Source organism: Pan troglodytes, chromosome 14 (assembly GCF_028858775.2).
Source record: "Pan troglodytes isolate AG18354 chromosome 14, NHGRI_mPanTro3-v2.0_pri, whole genome shotgun sequence".
Taxonomy (NCBI): domain Eukaryota; kingdom Metazoa; phylum Chordata; class Mammalia; order Primates; family Hominidae; genus Pan; species Pan troglodytes.
Genome location: NC_072412.2, coordinates 27139145 through 27158047, shown reverse-complemented (window position 1 = coordinate 27158047; position 18903 = coordinate 27139145). Strand labels below are relative to the sequence as shown.

Sequence of the window (18903 nt, the reverse complement as noted above, 5' to 3'; positions counted from 1 at the left end):
ATCATGGTTTTAATTTGCATCTCTCTCTTTCTCTCTCTCTTCTTTCTTTTTTTTTTTTAAGCGAAATTTTGCTCTTGTTGCCCAAGCTGGAGTGCAATGGCGCGATCTTGGCTCACTGCAACCTCTGCCTCCCGGGTTCAACCGATTCTCCTGCCTCAGCCCCCTGAGTAGCTGGGATTACAGGCGAGCACCACCACGCCTGGCTAATTTTTTGTGTTTTTAGTAGAAACAGGGTTTCACCATGTTAGCCAGGCTGGTCTCAAACTCCTGACCTCAGGGATCCACCTACCTCGGCCTCCCAAAGTGCTGGGATTACAGGCATGAGCCACCATACCCGGTCATCCTCTGTCTTTTTTTTAATTTTTATTTTTTGAGACAGGGTCTCACTCTGTTTCCCAGGCTGGAGCACAGTGGTGAGATCTCAGCTTACTGCAGCCTCAACCTCCTGGGCTCAGGTGATTCTCCCACCTCAGCCTCCCAAGTACCTGGAACTACAGGCATGTGTCACCATGCCTGGCTAATTTTGTGTATGTGTATTTTTATTAGAGAGGGGGTTTCACATGTTCCCCAGGCTGGTCTTGAACTCCTGGACTCAAGCAATTTGCCTGCCTTGGCCTCCCAAAGTGCTGGGATTACAGGTGTGAGCCACCATGCCCAGCCTGCATTTCTCCCTCTCTCTCTCTCTCTTTTTTTAATACATTGTTGCTGGCTTGAACTGCATTTCTAATTAGTGATGTTGAACATTTTTTCATATATCTGTTGGTCATCTGTATGTTTTCTTTTGAGAGATGTCTATTCAAGCCCTTAGCACCCTCCCCCTTTTTTTTTTGAGACAGAGTCTTGCTCTGTCTCCCAGGCTGAAGTGTAGTGGCACCATCTCAGCTCACCACAACCTCCGCCTCCTAGGTTCAAGCGATTCTCCTGCCTCAGCCTCCTGAGTAGCTGGGATTACAGGCACGTGCCACCATGCACAGCTAATTTTTGTAATTTTAGTAAAGGCGGGGTTTCGCCATGTTGGCCAGGCTGGTCTTGAACTCCTGACCTCAAATGATCCACCCACCTCGGCTTCCCAAGGTGCTGGGATTACAGGCATGAGCCACTTGTGCCTGGCCCTTCATTTTCTCTTCTTTCATTCTCTTCAGCTTCTCATGAAAGACTTCCACAGTAACAGACTTAGCTGAACTCCTCTGCCACTCCCTTTATATTTTTTTGTCAAAAAGAAATGATCGACTGGGTGCGGTGGCTCACTCCTGTAATCCCAGCACATTGGGAAGTGGAGGCAGGCGGATCACTTGAGGTCAGAAGTTTGGTCTGGTCAACATGGCGAAACCCTGTCTCTACTAAAAATACACAATTTAGCCAGGTATGGTGGTGCATGCCTGTAATCCTAGCTACTTGGGAGGCTAAGGCACAAGAATCGCTTGAACCTGGGAGGTGGAGGTTGCAGTGAGCCAAGATCACACCATTGCACTCCAGCCTGGGTGACAAGAGCAAGACTCCAACTCCAAAAAAAAAAAAAAAAAAAAAAATCTATCATTGTTTACATTTGATTCTGTCGATGCTGCAGTCACCATCAGCAACAGAAATAAAAAGTGGGAGGAGTTACCACCTAAAAAATACACATCTGTTTTTTAGCTCCTAGGGGGTCCAACATGTATTAAATTCCACATTATCTTAATGAGAGACAAAAAGGCTTTGGTGAATTTTTTGTGGCAAAATAAACATAACATAAAATTCACCATCTTAACTACTTTTCAGTGCACAGTTTGGTGGTATTAAGGACATTCACGTTGTTGTGCAACCATCATTGCTATCCCGCTCCAGAACTTTTTCATCTTGGAAAACTAAAACCATGTGCCCATTAAACCCCTCCCCACTTCTCCCTCCCTCCAGCCCCTCACCACCGCCACCCACTGTCTCTCTGAATCTGACTACTCTAGGCACCTCTTGTAAGTGGAATCATGCAGTGTTTGTCTTTTTGTGACTGGCTTATTTCACCTGGCATAATGTCCTCCAGGTTTGCTTTGATGAATTCTTTTATTGGTAACATACTCTGTGCTAAAGGCCTCATACAGATTGTCCCATTTAACAAATCATGAGGTAGGAACTTGCTCTGTAGCAGTTTAACAGATGGTGAAACCAAGGCTTAAGGCGGTTAAATCACTTGTACATGGAGCCAGTACCTGCCGGGCATGACCTGGAACCCATGCCTGCCCAGCTCCTGGTGGTCACACGATGTGGCATCCCTTCGGGGCCCCTCCCACCTGTACTTCATCTTGCTTGGCTCAGTCACCCGGCCAGTGAAGGGGTCTGGTAACAGCAGAACAAATGAGTTCCAATTTCTAATTTGCCTCAAACTGAAGTTGTATATATCTGGAAGTGATTTGTCTTTCTTGTATCTTATCCAAAAACTATTTCTACATAAGCTCCAATCATGAAAAGTGAATGGCTATAGTTGAGGAGAACAGATACAGATGTATGAAATGTTATGTTTTGTTTTTTTGAGATGGGATGGGGGTTTCAATCTGTTGCCTGGTGTCGGGTGGTGCGATCATGATGCACTGCAGCACTGACCTCCTGGGCTCAGGCAATCTTCCTGCCTCAGCCACCACATCTGGCTAATTTTTAAATTATTATTATTTTTTAATAGAGATGGAGTCTCTCCATGTTGCCCAGGCTGGTCTCAAACTCCTGGGCTCAAGCAATCCTCCCACTTCGAAGTGCTGGGATTACAGGCATGAACCACCACACCTGGCCACGTGTTGTTTGTTTGTGTATATGTGGTGTTTTTGTGTTTGTTTGTTTGGCTTTTTTTTTTTTTAGATGGAGTTTCACTCTGTCGCCCAGGCTGGAGTGCAGTGGCGTGATCTCGGCTCACTGCAACCTCCGCTTCCCGGGTTTAAGTGATTCTTGTGCCTCAGCCTCCCAAGTAGCTGAGATGACAGGTGCCCACCACCACGCCTGGCTAATTTTTGTATTTTTAGCAGAGACGGGGTTTCGCTATGTTGGCCAGGCTGGTCTCAAATTGCTGACCTCAGATGATCTACCCTCCTTGGTCTCCCAAAGTGCTGGGATTACAGGCATGAGCCACGGTGCCCAGCATTTTTTTTTTTTTTTTTGAAGCAGGGTCTTGTTCTTGTTCTGTTACCCACTTACCCACGCTGGAGTGCAGTGGTACGATCGTAACTCACCGTAAGCTTGAATTCCTGGGCCCAAGCCATCCTCTCACCTCAGCCTATAAAAATGCTGATATTACAGATGTAACCACTATGTCCAGCCTGAAATGTTTCAACTAAAAAAATGAAATAAAAATTTGATTTTACCTATTTAAGAACTTTCTCTATGTGCTGCTAAAACAGTCTCTTAACAAAATTATAATAAGGTCAAATATATTCAGCAACCAGAACATAAGACTCATATATTGTGTGGTTAAACAAAAATTATGAGGCCACATCAGTATATAATTTAGCTTAAAAAACAGCTTTATTGATATATAATTTACATAGCATACAATTGTACACTAAATTATAATGTACAATTTAATAAATTAGCTTTTTGCTTGGATGAAAATTGCTTTACTTCCTGACCACCTTACATTTCTTTGGTCGATTTGGCTGATGAGAATCAAACAGGAAAAGTTAAGCCCAGAGTACATTTGTGACATGGACTGTCAAATTCCACATTAATAATATATTTGTTTGGTTTTTGTCAATGTTGCTTCTAAATCCATGACTATTTAATTTTGTAACCTTTTGTGTCTTAAAAGTTTCTATGTTAGTGAATCATTTAGAATTCCATTGTTTTGTGATAGATATAACAAAGTAAGAGGAGGTTAGGTGTCCAGTCTGGTGGAGTAGCATCAGGGGTGTAGCCATTCCCACTGCTTGTACCAGCGTGTCCCTGAGCCAAAGGCGTTTCATCTCACAAATTCAGATGTCTCTCTCCTGCTGCAGACGAACTGAGCCCCCCAGCCCCAAGGTGCAGGCAGGAGCTCTCACAGCCCCAGAGACCCTCAGTGTGTGGAGGAAGTGGGAGGGTGGTTCATGCACAGGGGGTGAGCTTTCAGAAGTCAAAGAGTAGTGGCCCAGGGTCTCTTCATCCTCAGCACTGCTCTGCCTTCCCCTCCCACTCACCACGACCCCTGGGACGAGGGACACCTATGTGGCTGGAGGCCTGGGCAGAGCAGTGGTACGGGCCCTGACACAGAATCTACCTTCCCTGGTCCCACAGCCCAGCCCGCAAATTAACTGAGGCTGGAGGTGGCAGCAGAGGGAAAAAGAAAACAAACAGATACTGGGCTGTTGGACTATGTCTGTGGCAAAGCATGCCTAGACAAGGAAAAGAGGATGTGACTCTGCTGGCAGAAGGGAAAAAAAGAAAATCCTGTGGCAGTCCAGCGAAGAGACTGCACACAGAAGATGTGTTAGCCAACACCTATGAAGCGCTCTGAGACAGGAACCGTCTGAGCACTTTGGTATATTAATTTGTTTAATCTTTGCAAAACTCCCTGAGGCAAATAGTATTTTTTCTTTTTCTTTTTCTTTTTTCTTTCTTTTTTTTTTTTTTTTTGAGGCGGAATCTTGTTCTATTGTCCAGGCTGGAGTGCAGTGGTGCAATCTCAGCTCACTGCAACCTCCGCCTTTTGGGTTCAAGTGATTCTCCTGCCTCAGCCTCCTAAGTAGCTGGGATTACAGGCGCGCACCACCACTCCCAGCTAATTTTTGTATTTTTAGTAGAGACGGGGTTTCACCATGTTGGCCAGGCTGTTCTCGAACTCCTGACTTCAGGTGATCCACCCGCCTTGGCCTCCCAAAGTGCTGGGATTACAGGCATGAGCCACTGTGCTTGGCCGTAAATACTATTATTATCCTCATTTTACAGATGAGGAAACTCATATATAGAAAAGTTCGAGAACTTGTCACATGTCACACAATAGGTGGTGGAGCTGGGATCAGAACCCAGGTGGTGGCTCCCGAGTCCAAGCTCACTATGCTGTGCTGCATGGCCAGAAATGGCATACACACTGCGTGATTCCATATACATATACCTACACCTATACCTATACCTATACATATATATACATATACCTATACCTATACATATACATATACCTATACCTATACGTATACCTATACATATACCTACACCTATACCTATACATATGCATATACCTACACCTATACCTATACATATACATATACCTATACATATACCTACACCTATACCTATACATATACATATACATATACCTATACCTATACCTATACCTATACCTATACATATACCTATACCTATACCTATACATATACATATACCTATACCTATACATATACATATACCTACACCTATACCTATACATATACATATACCTATACCTATACATATACCTATACCTATACCTATACATATACCTATACCTATACATATACCTATACCTATACCTACACCTACACCTATACATATACCTATACCTATACCTACACCTACACCTACACCTATACATATACCTATTCCTATACCTATACCTATACCTATACCTATACCTATACCTATACCTATACATATACGCACACAGAGGTATACACTGTAGAAGTGTTAACCCTTCCTTCCTTATATTTCAATAGAAGGCCAGTCATGCTGGAACTTCTGGCACCAGATTTATCCCCTTTGAAAAGCAAGTTTTAGCAGCTACTTTTTAAGAGATGAGGGCTCGGTTGGTTAGTCCTGACCCGATGGGCCAGGTAGTCAAGGAGAGGTGCCAGCTGGGGAAGAGTCTGTAGACTTAGGACGAAAATAATGGCTGCTGGTAGATCACATGGGTACGGTTGTTGTTTGCCTTTCACAGACCATAGGAGCACATGAGACTGGTTTATGAATCCTAATATGGTTGTTCTCTCATTGAATTTTTGTTTTTTGAGAGAAGGTCTCATTATGCTGCCCAGGCTGGCCTGGACCTTCTGGGCTCAAGCAATTCTCCTGCCTTGGCCTCCTGAGTAGCTGGGGCTACAGGCACATGCCACCTTACCTGGTTCATTGAATTTTTATTCAAATGAAAGCAAATGTGTAACTGATATGGCTTTGGGAAATGTTTGCATTTGTAGTTCTAAAGGGAGATAGCAGTAATGTGTTTATTTGTCAATTCTGACCCTTTCTTTTCTTTGACTTTACCTGGCACATTATTTTGTTTTGTGTATACCTGGAAGACATTAGTACGTGAAATCTAATCTATGTGGTTAGCTAACTGGCCAACCAATCCATCCAATAGTGTTTCTTTCATGCCTACCGTAGGCACAGCCCTTGTCAGCCAGGATACAGAGGCAGCAAGACACACTGGTCTCCAGGCTTCTGGAATATGTCCCGGCTGAGAACCGACATACAAGTAAATACATACAAGAAGCAACATAGACACAGATATTTTCAAGAAGAAAATAACTCCTAATGGGGTTTGAGAGACTATTGAGAATGGGGCAGAATTATTCCTTAGACATTTTGTCCTGCTTAATGAGCATTTATTAAGTACCTGTTGTGTTAAGCATCTGGCATACACAGACTGAGAAAAACATAGTACCTATCCTTAACAGCAGCAATAACAATAGTTAGGAAATCAAGTTCCAAGTGGGTTGACCCGTGACCTGGCTAAATTATCAGGGAAAATGTCCTGCGGTGATGATGACATTAAAGTGTTAATAACAGCCAGACGCGGCTGTAGTCCCAGCTACTCGGGAGGCTAAGGCAGGTGGATCACTGGAGTCCAGGAGTTCTGGGCTGTAGTGCGCTCTGCCGATCAGGTGACTGCACCAAGTTCGGCATCAATCTGATGTCCTCCAGGAAGACCGGAGCCACCAGATTGCCCAGGGAGCGGTGAACTGGCCCAGGTTGGAAAGAGAACAGGTCAAAACTCCACTGCTGATCAGTAGTGGGATTGTGCCTATGAATAGCCACTGCACTCCAGCTTGGACAACCTAGGCAGAACCTATCTCAAATAATAACAATATAATAATTACCTGTAATTCCAGCACTTTGCGAGGCCGAGGCAGGTGGATTACTTGAGGTCAGGAGTTCGAGACCAGCCTGGCCAACATGGTGAAACCCCGTTTCTACTAAAACAAACAAACAAACAAACAAAACCAAAAAAATAAACTTAGCTGGGTGTGGTGGCAAATGCCTGTAATCCCAGCTACTCAGGAGGCTGAGATAGGCAAATCGCTGGAACCCAGGGGGTGGAGGTTGTAGTGAGCTGAGATTGCGCCACTGTGCTCCAGCCTGGGTGACAGAGCTAGACACCAAAAAAAAAAAAAAAAAGCCTAACAACATGAAAAACAGATCTGGCTCTAATGCTTAGAGTGAAATAGGGCCCCTGCTGCCTTTGATTATGGGAATGGTTTGGTTGGAAACATTGACCATGCAGAGATCTCTGCTCCCTGGATTAGAACCTTAAGCCTGTGCTTGTTCATTACACAAGTATTCTGGATCTGCTTCTCCCAAAGGCATTTAAAACACGCGAAGGTGGTGTTGTGTAAAAAGCAAGCTCTTGTGTTCAGCAGATATAACCGAGTGAGCCGAGACAGCGTCACTCACTCGCCGAGAGGGGAGCTGGACGTCCCGCTGTCTCCGGTGGAATACAAGGAATGGACATTGAGAAGGTCAACTCCATGGACCTTGGAGAATTCGTGGATGTGTTTGGGAATGTCACTGAGAGATGTCCTCTGATTGCAGCTGCTGTTTGGTCCCAGCGGCCATTATCTGATTTGGAAGATTTAGAGAAGCACTTTTTTGCCTTTATTGATGCCCTTCCACAGTCAGGTAAGGCTTCCGTATCAGACATTCTCTGCAAAGGGATTTCAAATATGCTTGTCAAAATATTTTTAGATACTGGCCAGGAATGGTGGCTCACACCTGTAATCCCAGCACTTTGGGAGGCTGAGATGGGAGGATCACTTGAGCCCAGGAATTTGAGACCAGTCTAGGCAACATGATGAGATCTGTTGCTACAAAAATTGTTTTTAGGCCGGGCGTGTTGGTGGCTCACGCCGGTAATCCCAGCACTTTGGGAGGCCGAGGTGGGTGGATCACAAGGTCAGGAGATCGAGACCATCCTGGCCAACATGGTGAAACCCCATCTCTACTAAAATACAAAAAATTAGCCAGGCGTGGTGGTGCGTGCCTGTAGTTCCAGCTATTCGGGAGGCTGAGGCAGGAGAATCGCTTGAGCCTGGGAAGCGGAGATTGCAGTGAGCCAAAATTTCACCACTGCACTCCAGCCTGGTGGCACAGCAAGACTGTGTCTCAAAAAACAAAACAAAAAACAACAAAAAAAGTTGTTTTTAAAAATCTATCTATCTATCATCTATCTATCTATCATCTATCTATCTATCTATCTATCATCTATTTTAGTCTAATTCCTTATACTTGATGTGTTTATTGAGTTCTTTCCTTTGGAAGGTTCAGTAAGTTTCCTCAGGTCTAGTCCATAAGAGTCAAGCACTTGTGTGGTTTAGGTCAGACATGGACTGGAAGAATGCGGTGGCTAAGGAAAGTGGCTGTTAAATATTAGAGCTTTGAGGTCACAAGGAGGAACCTAGCAAAAGACATCAGAGTGATTCAGAGGCTAAAGGCCAGGCTGAGGGCCCACCCTGTCTTAGCCACCCCATCTGGCTTGGGAATGTCCTGTATGTGACAGAGAGGACAGCTGGATATCAGACTATCTCCAGAGCCCAGGGGAAAGGGCAATCGGCTGACTTTTGTACCAGAACGGGCCAGTTTGGACTGGATGGCTGAGGAGAGTGAATTCATTCAGATCAGCAACTCCCTGAGGGATGGAGGGGAAGGAGGAGAATCTGAAGGCATCCCTCTGGAGGAAGGGAAAGAAGTTACTGATTTCTTCTGTGGAGAGAGAGAGAAAATGAGGCACTTCTTGGTGTGGGGTGAGGAGAAGAGGGGGTGACTCCGAATGACACACACAGCTTCACAGAGACCAGGCTGCCTCAGGGGCTGTCCTGGATGCTCTGTGGAGAAACCTGAAATGTACTGAAGGGGTGGCGAGGGGCAGAGAGGCCTCTGTGGACATCTGGGTGGGGAAGGAGAGCCCCTGCTCTCTTCACCAAAAAGGAGCCAACAGACGATGCCGCCTATCAGGATGGCCTTTGACAGCCAGATGGCTTCTGACCGTCATACAGACGTCTCCAAAATAAGGAGCTCCTTTTAATTCATTTGAGGCTTATCTAGGAAGAGCAGAGGATGTCATAAAATCAAATGGACAGGAATGTTGGGGCCATGTGGACACTCACCCACTTCTGGGGGCCTCTCCATAGCTGAGGACTTCAGCTCCTCCACTGGGCTTGGGGGTCATCACTGGAGCCTTCTGACCCTTGACTCACAGGGACAGCCCAGTCCCAGCCTGATGAGTGAAGGGACCACAGCCTCTCAGCTGAACTGCTGCAGGGCAGGCCGGAAGGAGCAGGAGGCCCCGGAGCCCACCCTCTCAATGTCTGACAGGAAAATAGAATAGAGGAGGCAAAATGACAGCCTCACTGGAAAGTAATTTCTTTTCAGGAAAAAAAAAAAAGAGAGGCAAATCCTTTGATTGTCTTAATACCCAAAGGAGTGGTGAGGCTGAGGAGGGAGCGTGTTGAGAGAGAAAGCTAGGATTGCGTGAATAATTTAAATCTATTGTTCTTGGGTTTGGCCAGTTACTTAACACACGTTTTGGGGGCTTTCTTACTCTGTGTCTGGAACTTTGATAAAAACACAACAATTTCTCCATTTTCATCTTATTGCTCACCAACACTCCCCACAACCCGGCTGGCCAGAGGTTCTAGTTCCAGGTCAGTCCAGTCAGGGCCCTGAGCACAGTGGAGTGTGGGCAGCACTGGACGTGGGCAAGCCCCGCTCCCGAGGCTTGTTTTGATGCCCCTGTGACTTGATGAAACCTCTGTCTCCTGGCTAGTGTCAGAATCCCAGATCACAGAGTGAACAGGATGTTGAGACTTAATCAAAGTTTGCTGAATGAATGCATGAAATCGTTTCCAAGGTGATACTGAAAAGTGGGAATTCTGGCATTACCCCCTTCCCCACACATTTTAACTGGGTGACTCAGTGGTAGGTCAGTGGACAAAATGGCTGGAGGGAGTTTGGGCCCCCTGGACGGTTGTTGGTGTCTGCAGTAGACACGGTTCTGGGGAGGAGCTCCCTGTAGTGGAGGCTGCTTCTCGGTTCTGCACTTGTCTGGGAGCAGCTGGGAGCCTCAATGCTGTCTGGCGGCAGCTCCTCATCTTAACATCTCAGTAACAGTAGACAAGTGATGTTATCAATGGCGACAATAACAACAACAAATAGCTAAAATGTATTGAACTTTTACTACTGGTGTGTTTCAGGCACTTTTCCAAAAACTTTGCACTTGCTAACTCATTCAATCCTCTAATATCCCTATAAAATGAGGAATAGTATTATTATTGCTCCCATTCTTACCGATGGGAAAACTGAGGCACACAGAGATTAAGTAACTTGAGCAAGGACACACTACTAGAAAGTGGCAGGACTGGAATTCTAATAACCCTGAGAGTCAACCCAACAGGTTTTGAAGGCTTTTTCCAGACAATGAGAAACAAAGTCTAGAAACAGTTTTTAGGGTTTTCATTCATTTATCCACTAATGTATTTGATTAAGATAAATGCTTGATGTCCTAGACCCCATGTTTTATTGTTTAAATAATCAAATAAAATGATCTACTTCGCAGCATGGTGACTATAGTCAATAATAATCTATTGTATATTTGGAAATTGCCAAGAAAGTAGGCTTTTTTATTTTTTATTTTAATTGAGGTAGAGGCTCACTCTGTCACCCAAGCTAGAGTGCAGTGGCACCATCTTGGCTCACTGCATCCTCACCCTCCCGGGTTCAAGCGATTCTCCTGCCTTAGCCTCTCTCGTAGCTGGGATTACAGGCACCTGCCACCATGCCGAGCTAATTTTTCTATTTTTAGTAGAGATGGGGTTTCATCATATTGGCCATGCTTGTCTCAAATTCCTGACCTCAAGTGATCCGCCCACCTTGGCCTCCCAAAGTGCTGGGGTTACAGACATGAGCCACCTTGCCCCACCTTCAAGAGAGTAGATTTTAAATGTTCTTACTACCAAAAAATGATAAATATGTGAGGTGATAGATATATTAAAAAGCTTGACTTCATCATTTCACAATGTATACATATATGGAAAGCATCAAGGTGCACACCATAAACATGTATAATTTTTATTTGTCAAAAAATCCAATAAAATTGCTTTTGTTTGTTTGTTTTTTTGAGATGGAGTCTTGCTCTGTCATCCAGGCTGGAGTGCAGTGGCACAATCTCAGCTCACTGCAACCTCCGCCTCCTGGGTTCAAGCAATTCTCCTGCCTCAGCCTCCGGAGTAGCTGGGATTACAGGCACACACCACCATGCCCGGCTAATTTTTGTATTTTTTAACTAGAGACGGGGTTTCACCGTGTTAGCCAGGATGGTCTCGATCTCCTGACCTTGTGATCCGCCCACCTCAGCCTCCCAAACTGCTGGGATTACTGGTGTGAGCCACTGCGCCCAGTCTTAAAATGGGATTTATTACAGTCTAGCTTTACCCTTTGGATAGTAAGAAGCAAACTGGGTGAAATAGATTATTTGAATCTAAAAAGAAGGTACCTTAGAGAGACGTTCAAGTTACAGTGGTCTACCTAGTCATGTATTTGTTTTGGTGACTGAAGAAAAACCTCCACCATTAACAGAAAACAAAACTGGGTTTCTAGACTAAGGGTGAGTCTATTTAGGTTCTGCTATGATGATTATTGGCCAGTAGGTGGCAGTCCAGGATTAATATTGAGCTCTAGTGCTATTGGGCAAAGTACCTTCTCCAGCCAATCAGTTCCCACAGATTAAAGATGAGGCAAAGGTTTTCTAGGAAAGAGAACGGACAATCAGTAAAGGGAAGAAAGTTGAAACTCACATGCACTAACTGAAGAAATTCAGGGCGGATTTGTGTTATAAAATTAAAGAGCAATACAACTTTCATAAGAGTTAATTAACTGTGCATTTCCGCTGGCTATGGTGAATCACACCTGTAATCCCAGCACTTTGGGAGTCTGAGGTGGGAGGATTGCTTGAGCCCAGAAGGTTGAGGCTGCAGTGAGCCATGATTGCTCCACTGCACACCAGCCTGGATGACAGAGCGAGAACCCTGTCACAAAAAAAACAAAGTGCATCTCTGTGTCTTTCAGAATTATAGTAATGCCACAATTTATTACTTTATGCTTATTAAACAACATTTTTATTGAATGAATGGAGTTGGATACTAATAAGTTCCTTATAATACAGGCTATGAGGGTTTTAGATCAAGCTATTAAAATGTGTTTGTTTATTCAGAAAACAAAACAAAACAAAACAAAATGAAACACTCCTTACCAAAAGTGCTGTGTTGGTCAAAAAATATTCACTGAGTGCCCACTGTGCCCCAGGGATTGTCGTGGGCACTGGGAACGGGGTAGTGACCAAGACAAGTCCTTGCCTTAAATGAGCTTACATTCTAGTGAAGAGAGACAGGATTAACATTAAAAATACCATTATTTCAGGTTCTAGAAATTCTCAGAAAAAAATATATGTAATATGGCAGAAAATATGTAATAAAGGTGGTCTTTCTTAGGCGGTTAATTTAAGTTTAAGACCGAAGCATGAGAAATAAGTAGCTGAAATCTAGGATGAGGCCACTCATAGAAAAGGAACCTGGCTGGTCGCGGTGGCTCATGCCTGTAATCCCAGCACTTTGGGAGGATGAGGCAGATGGATTACTTGAGGCCAGGAGTTCGAGATCAGCCTGGCCAACACGGTGAAACCCGGTCTCTACTAAAAATAGAAAATTAGCTGGGCATGGTAGCACGCACCAGTAATCCTAGCTACTCGGGAGGCTGAGGCAGGAGAATCACTTGAACCTGGAAGATGGAGGTTGCAGTGAGCCGAGATCGCACCACTGCACTCCAGTCTGGGTGACAGGATGGGACTCCGTCTCAAAAACAAAAACAAAAAAAAGCAAAGGAACCTGAGACCAGGATGAACTCGACATTTTTGGGGCACAGAAAGATCAAGGTAGTTGGAAAATAGTAAGGAGTGGAGGGATGTGAGGAAGAGGCAGCAAAGGCCTGATCATGTAAAGCTGCTTAGGTCTAATAAGGAACTTGCTTCTCCATTTGCAATGGGTCACTGGGGTTTATGCTTTAGGATGGTGATGTGGGGGCTATGTCAGATGCAGGGGGCCAGGTCGAGGGGCCACTGCAGTAGTAAGAGTAAGAGTTGAGGTTGCTTCGACTGTGGTTGGCGCAGTAGAGATGGAGAGATGCGAATGGATTCTCAGAATAGGGCTTAAAGTTAGAGTCAACAGGATTTTTTTAAATGGATTTGATGACAGAAGGCAGATCAGAAACAAAGCTGAATGGTCACTCCTAAGTTTTCAGTCTGAGCCACTGGGTGGGTGGTGGTACCATTTTCCGAGTTGAGGAAGACTTAGAGTTGAGAAGACAGGATGGAGGAAGGAGCTTGCTGAGTCTGAGATACCCAAAAATCATCCAGATGAAAATGCTGACTGCTCAGTTGCATCAAAACAGAGGAGCTTGGTGAAACACTGAGGGCTAAAGTATTTCTTGCTGTCATCAAAGAATGGATGGCATTTCAAACCCTACGACTGGCTGAGGGCACTTAGTAAGTACATTGGTGTAAACAACAAAGGGATGAGATGTGGGTACTGAGTCCTGTGGTACTAGTGCTAGTGACCTATCTGGCAGAGCAAGATGAAAGTAGGCAAAGGATGTCTCTGAAGGTAAGTGGTAGTCATTTTTTTTGAGACAGAGTCTTGCTCTGTCACCCAGGTTGGAGTGCAGTGGCACAATCTCAGCTCACTGTAACCTCTGCCTCCCGGGTTCAAGTAATTCTCCTGCCTTGAGTAGCTGGGATTACAGGCGTGTGCCACTATGCCCAGCTAATTTTTGTATTTTCAGTAGAGACGAGGTTTCACCATGTTGGTCAGGCTGGTCTCGAACTCCTGACCTTGTGATCCACCCGCCTCGGCCTCCCAAAGTGCTGGGATTACAGGCATGAGTCACTGCGCCCGGCCGTTTATAGTCATTTTTTAAGGAGAGAGGGCCAACCAGGTGACATGGTCTGGAGAGGCTGAGAAAGAAGAGGTCAGGCATTGGTCTTTAGGCTCAGGCAAGATGTCCTTAATGAGTGCAGATCAGTTGGTACAGTGGCTCAAAGCGTGACAGAGTGAGCCTGGAAAGGGAGGTCAGGAAGTGGAGAGGCCAGGAGACAACTCTAAGGTCTTTTCTGTAAGGAGGAGCAGAGAAATAGGGAGAAACAAGAGAGCAAAAGGGAATCAAGAGAGAACGTTAATATTGTTTATGGGATGAGTGATTCTAAGGCATGTTTGCACATTGATAAGGGTAAGCGGTGTGGGGATGGAGAAATAGATATTTGAAATTGCAGAAGCAAAGTCTTTGACAGGAAAGGAGAGCTAGCTTCAAGAACATAAATGGAGGGGTTGGCCTTCCATAGGAAGAACAGATTGTCCATCGTACCAGGGGTAATAACATACCCAGATACCACTGGGTATGGACCAGGAGGCAGTTGGACTGTTATGGGATTCTGAGCTTCCATGGCCACAATTGCCTGCCCTGTTCCTCTCCCATAGAACAATGAGTGTCTGCTCTGTGCCAGGAATTCTTCTAGGTGTAAAGATTCAGGTCCTGTGGTCCCGGCAAATAACACACATCCACACCTACATCTCTAGACGTGACACACCAATGCTTAGGAGGTAAGTCCAGATTTTCAAGAAAGACTGAAGAACGGGCAGTACCTAGATTCCCTGAGAACCACGGGCTGTCTGACTGGCCTGCCTAGCGCCTGGGCTTCCAGGTGGGGAACACTGAGGACTGGAGGCAAGGAGATGGCACCTACTTGCCCAGTATCCAGCCTCCCACTGGGGCTTATGGGCACAGCTTAGGGATAGCATACTGGCGCTGGCAGGGAACTGGGTCCTTGCTGCAGGCCAGTGGACACATAGACACCATTCCCGATGTACTTACTCAAGGGTCCAGTGGTTTGGGGCAATGAAGATGGGATATCTGGCCAGGTGAGGTCAGGCTCTGTTTCTTCTGAGCTACCATCCTCTACCTGATTCCTCACACCTTTTTCTTGTTAGGCGCAGCTAAGAGACAGAGAGAGAGAGAAGCGACTGAGACAGAGAGTAAATTCTAGTTTCTCCTTTTTAGTCTCTTTTCTTCTGCCCTTTGCTCTGCTAGTTTATCTGCGTCTTTTCTCTTCTCGCGCTGCAAGAGTGGAAAACTCGTGCTCAGTTCTAGGCAAACATTAACCCCGGGCGACGTTTCCAAGCGGGAGACAAACTCTAGAGAGTGAGAAGCGAGATGCGAGGGCACCAAGGGCAAGAAGGGGGCTCGGCGTACGCCACGTTGGCGGGACGCCGCCGCCTCCCTCTGCTGCACGGCCTGCGCGGGGAGCCTGGTGGGGGCGGCAAGACGACAGACCCCGCGCCCGGGCCTCCCACCAGTGACCACCTCCCTCGCAGCTTGGGCTGATCCTCCAGACAGCATGCAACGGGGGGGAGGGAAGTCCCCTGACTGGGCGGGGGACCTAGCGGCTGCTCTGAAACTCCGAACACCTGAAGAGGAGGCGCGGAAGGTCCAGCCGCCCAAGACTCGCGTTTTCCCCTCCTCCGCAGCCCGGGCAGGTTGCCGTCCTGGGCCTGGGTGAGCGCGGAGGGGATCCGGGCGGGAGCTGAGCTCCGTTCCCCAGGCCTGACAAGTGGCCGCGTGGCACGACCAACCCCGGGCACAGGGCTGGGGCTGCTCCCCCAGGTGGGGAATTTAATTCTCACATTTTCGCACTACCCGGACGGGGCTGGACGCGGGAAGCGGGAAAGACCCGTTCCTGTTTGCAGTGCCCGAGGGGCAGGACACCTACGAGAAGGGCTCTATCACAGTGGTGTTAGGCCGGCTTGGTGGCTCACACCTGTAATCCCAGCACTTTAGGAGGCCGAGGCGGGAGGATCGCTTGAACCCAGGAGGCAGAGGTTGCAGTGAGCCAAGATCGCCCCACTGCGCTCCATCCCGGGCGACAGAGCTGTCTTGAAAAAACACACAAAAAACAAAAAACAGTGGTGTTAGAGGGATGGGATTATAGGTGACATGACTTTCGTTTTGAACTTTCCTTAACCTTGCAGGGGCAGCCGTGCCCTGAAAACGCCTGTGATTTGGAGTAGAGGGTCCAGGCGCAGTGTGCTGAGTGACCCTAGGCAGGTCACTAGTTCTTTTTCAGCCTTCACTGAATCCTCTCTTACACGGGGATGTTACCCCCAGTTCTCCGTGTCTTTCAGGGAGAAATTAGTTCATGAGTTAGATGGTGCACTATCAATCATCCTTTTATTAGACAGAAACAATAAGTTTGAGGAAGAGGACGTCTACCTTACGGGGGTTTAATTTTCAGCTTCTTTGAGATAAAATTCATTGAATGGTGTTTTACATGCGCGCCTTTTCCAACAGACCCCACGCCTATTCCCAGCGCCAGAGGCGGACAACCGCTTTACTGAGATACAGAGACAGGTACTTCCTGAGGCACCTCAGTCCAGTTCCACTGGGTTTACTACAACTAATAATGACTGTTTCTGTTTACTAGGTATTAGGCGATGTGTTTTAAGTACATGAATTGTCTCTAATCCTCACAACTCTAAAGCAAGTTAGGCGTCACCCGCATTTTACAAATCATAGCGCCCTGCTCACCATATCTGGAATCTTGCCTCGCCCCGAGGGTTCTAATTTTCACTTTAGGGAGCTGAGCAAGATGATTGCCCAGCGCTAACTCCGGGAAATCCCTGGGACTGAAAATCACAGGTAACTCGCCAGAGTTTTTCAATTTTAGGCCTAGGAGATTATGCAAAGCTTTCCTTCAAGTAAACGCTGTTCTCTGGGGCCTCTGGGATCTACAGTCGCAGAAGGGGAATAAGTCCCGGGCCGGTGGGGGATGGGTGGGTGCAATTTCCTAAATAGAGGAAAGCCACTTTCATTCAAAGGGCTGTGGAACTCTGGCTAGAGGTGGGCTTCTTTGCAGTTAATCATCTGCAAGGCTCTTTGGATGCCTGATTCCAGAAACCCAGAACTCACACTTAGGGTCACAAAATCCAGGGCATTTATTTGACGAGCCCCATGGATGTTATCCCTATGGATGTACCCCGCCCCTGTCCGTTCTCCTTTGGAGCAGAACGAAACCCATTCCAGAGCTTTTGCAGGAAGTCTTCAGGCCCTTGCGTCCGGCCCCTTTAGACATCAAAGCCCCCCCTGAGAGCAAAGGACTTTGAAAGATAGGAAAACCTCAGGATCCTTATCGCGTCTCTGCTCCCTCCCGACCTAGTCGTAAATTCCGAGCCTCAGCGGCCGCCCTCTCTCTCCTCCGCTCTTCTTGACCCAAGGTCTCAAAAGACAAACGTGTCACTTCCCGCCCCGCCCCTGGATCCTGGTCCCGACCGAATGTAGTGGGGACCGAGAAGCGCAAGGTCCAGGACTTGTTAGAGGGGCGCGCCAAGGGCGCCCCTGTTCCGCCACGACATCACCGCCTGGGTACTCTACTTCACCCTCCCGCAGCCTTCTTTGGGGCCGGGCGGGGCGGGGCGGGGCAGGGGGGCCGGGCTCGGCCTACGCGCCCCCTCGAGTGCGCGGTGCGGGGCGGGCGCGGTGACGCGCTCCCGCCTGCGTCTGTGCTTCTCCGCAGGCCAGGAGGGCATCCTGCGCTGCCACCCGTACCTGGCGGGCAGCGAGCTGCAGCGGGGCACGCTCACGGCCGAGTCGCAGCGGGAACAGAGCGGCGCAGGCCTGTGGAGCCTGGGCGCGGACGAGCGGCTCCGGCTGGCCGAGCTCAACGCGCAGTACCGCGCGCGCTTCGGCTTCCCCTTCGTGCTCGCCGCGCGCTTCAGCAACCGGACGGCGGCTCGCGCGGCTGCTCTGCCCTTCCGCGCAGGAGCTGCGCACTGCTCTGGGCGAGGTGAAGAAGATCGGCAGCCTGCGCCTGGCCGACCTCCTCCGCGCAGACCCCGCCAAGCTGTAGCTGCCGCGCGGGCCAGGGACCCGGGACGCACAACCGGACGCGCGGGGGCCACGGCCCGGAGCTGTGCGTCCTGGGCGGGAGGCGGACTCGGGCCTGGAACAGCGTCCACACACGTGCACAAAGGAAGTGGAGAATTGAGGCAATCATACGAGTAATGAGTCCTTTTGTCCGCCCACTCACACGCGCACGCGTTGCCAAAATATCCATATTGTTTAGTGCTTTGCCCCGGATTTATCCAGCTCACTGCTTCAATTCTTCACTCCCTTTGCGGCCCCCGACACCACCGGCCTTTGTGGATTCCAAAGCGTTTATCCAGTTCTCCCCAACCCTCTCCTGCTAAGCCCGAACTGCAAAGCAAAACGGACGGAAAAGGAATCTTTTATGCCACAGCGGTTTGTCTGTTTTTCTCTTTTCCCACTTCATTTGCTGCACCCGACCTTTACATGTGAGCGGAAGCGGTGTTCTCGCTCTTGGGCACTAGGGGAGCAGACTGGGAGCCAGGAAAGTCAAACGAGGGGAGCCGGGGAAGCCGCAGGAAGGAGGCGGTGGGCCGGGAAGAGCCCTGCGAAGGGAAGAGCCAACCGAAGGGTTGGGAAGGCGCCCCGTGGGGACGGACGGAATAGTTGCAGCCATCGCTCCTAACAGGCGGGGGGCGTCCATGCTGAAGATCTCTCCCGGAGGTCGGCTTTGAGGGGGGGTGGGTGGCTCGACTGCCCCGGGAAACCCATCAGTTATTAAAATAGTAACACTCTTTGAGCAGCGCTGCGTATTTGGACCCC

General features: G+C 47.8%; 1 protein-coding gene across 1 annotated transcript; it reads left to right on the top strand.

Annotated features, from left to right (window-relative positions):
* The first annotated feature begins 7549 nt into the window (after positions 1-7549).
* URAD (ureidoimidazoline (2-oxo-4-hydroxy-4-carboxy-5-) decarboxylase) lies at positions 7550-18698 on the top strand. The gene is given in 3 exon segments (XM_003314092.5): positions 7550-7803; positions 17792-18008; positions 18010-18698. Coding segments are annotated over 3 exon segments (507 nt in total). The 5' UTR covers positions 7550-7628; the 3' UTR covers positions 18125-18698.
* The last annotated feature ends 205 nt before the right edge of the window (positions 18699-18903 follow it).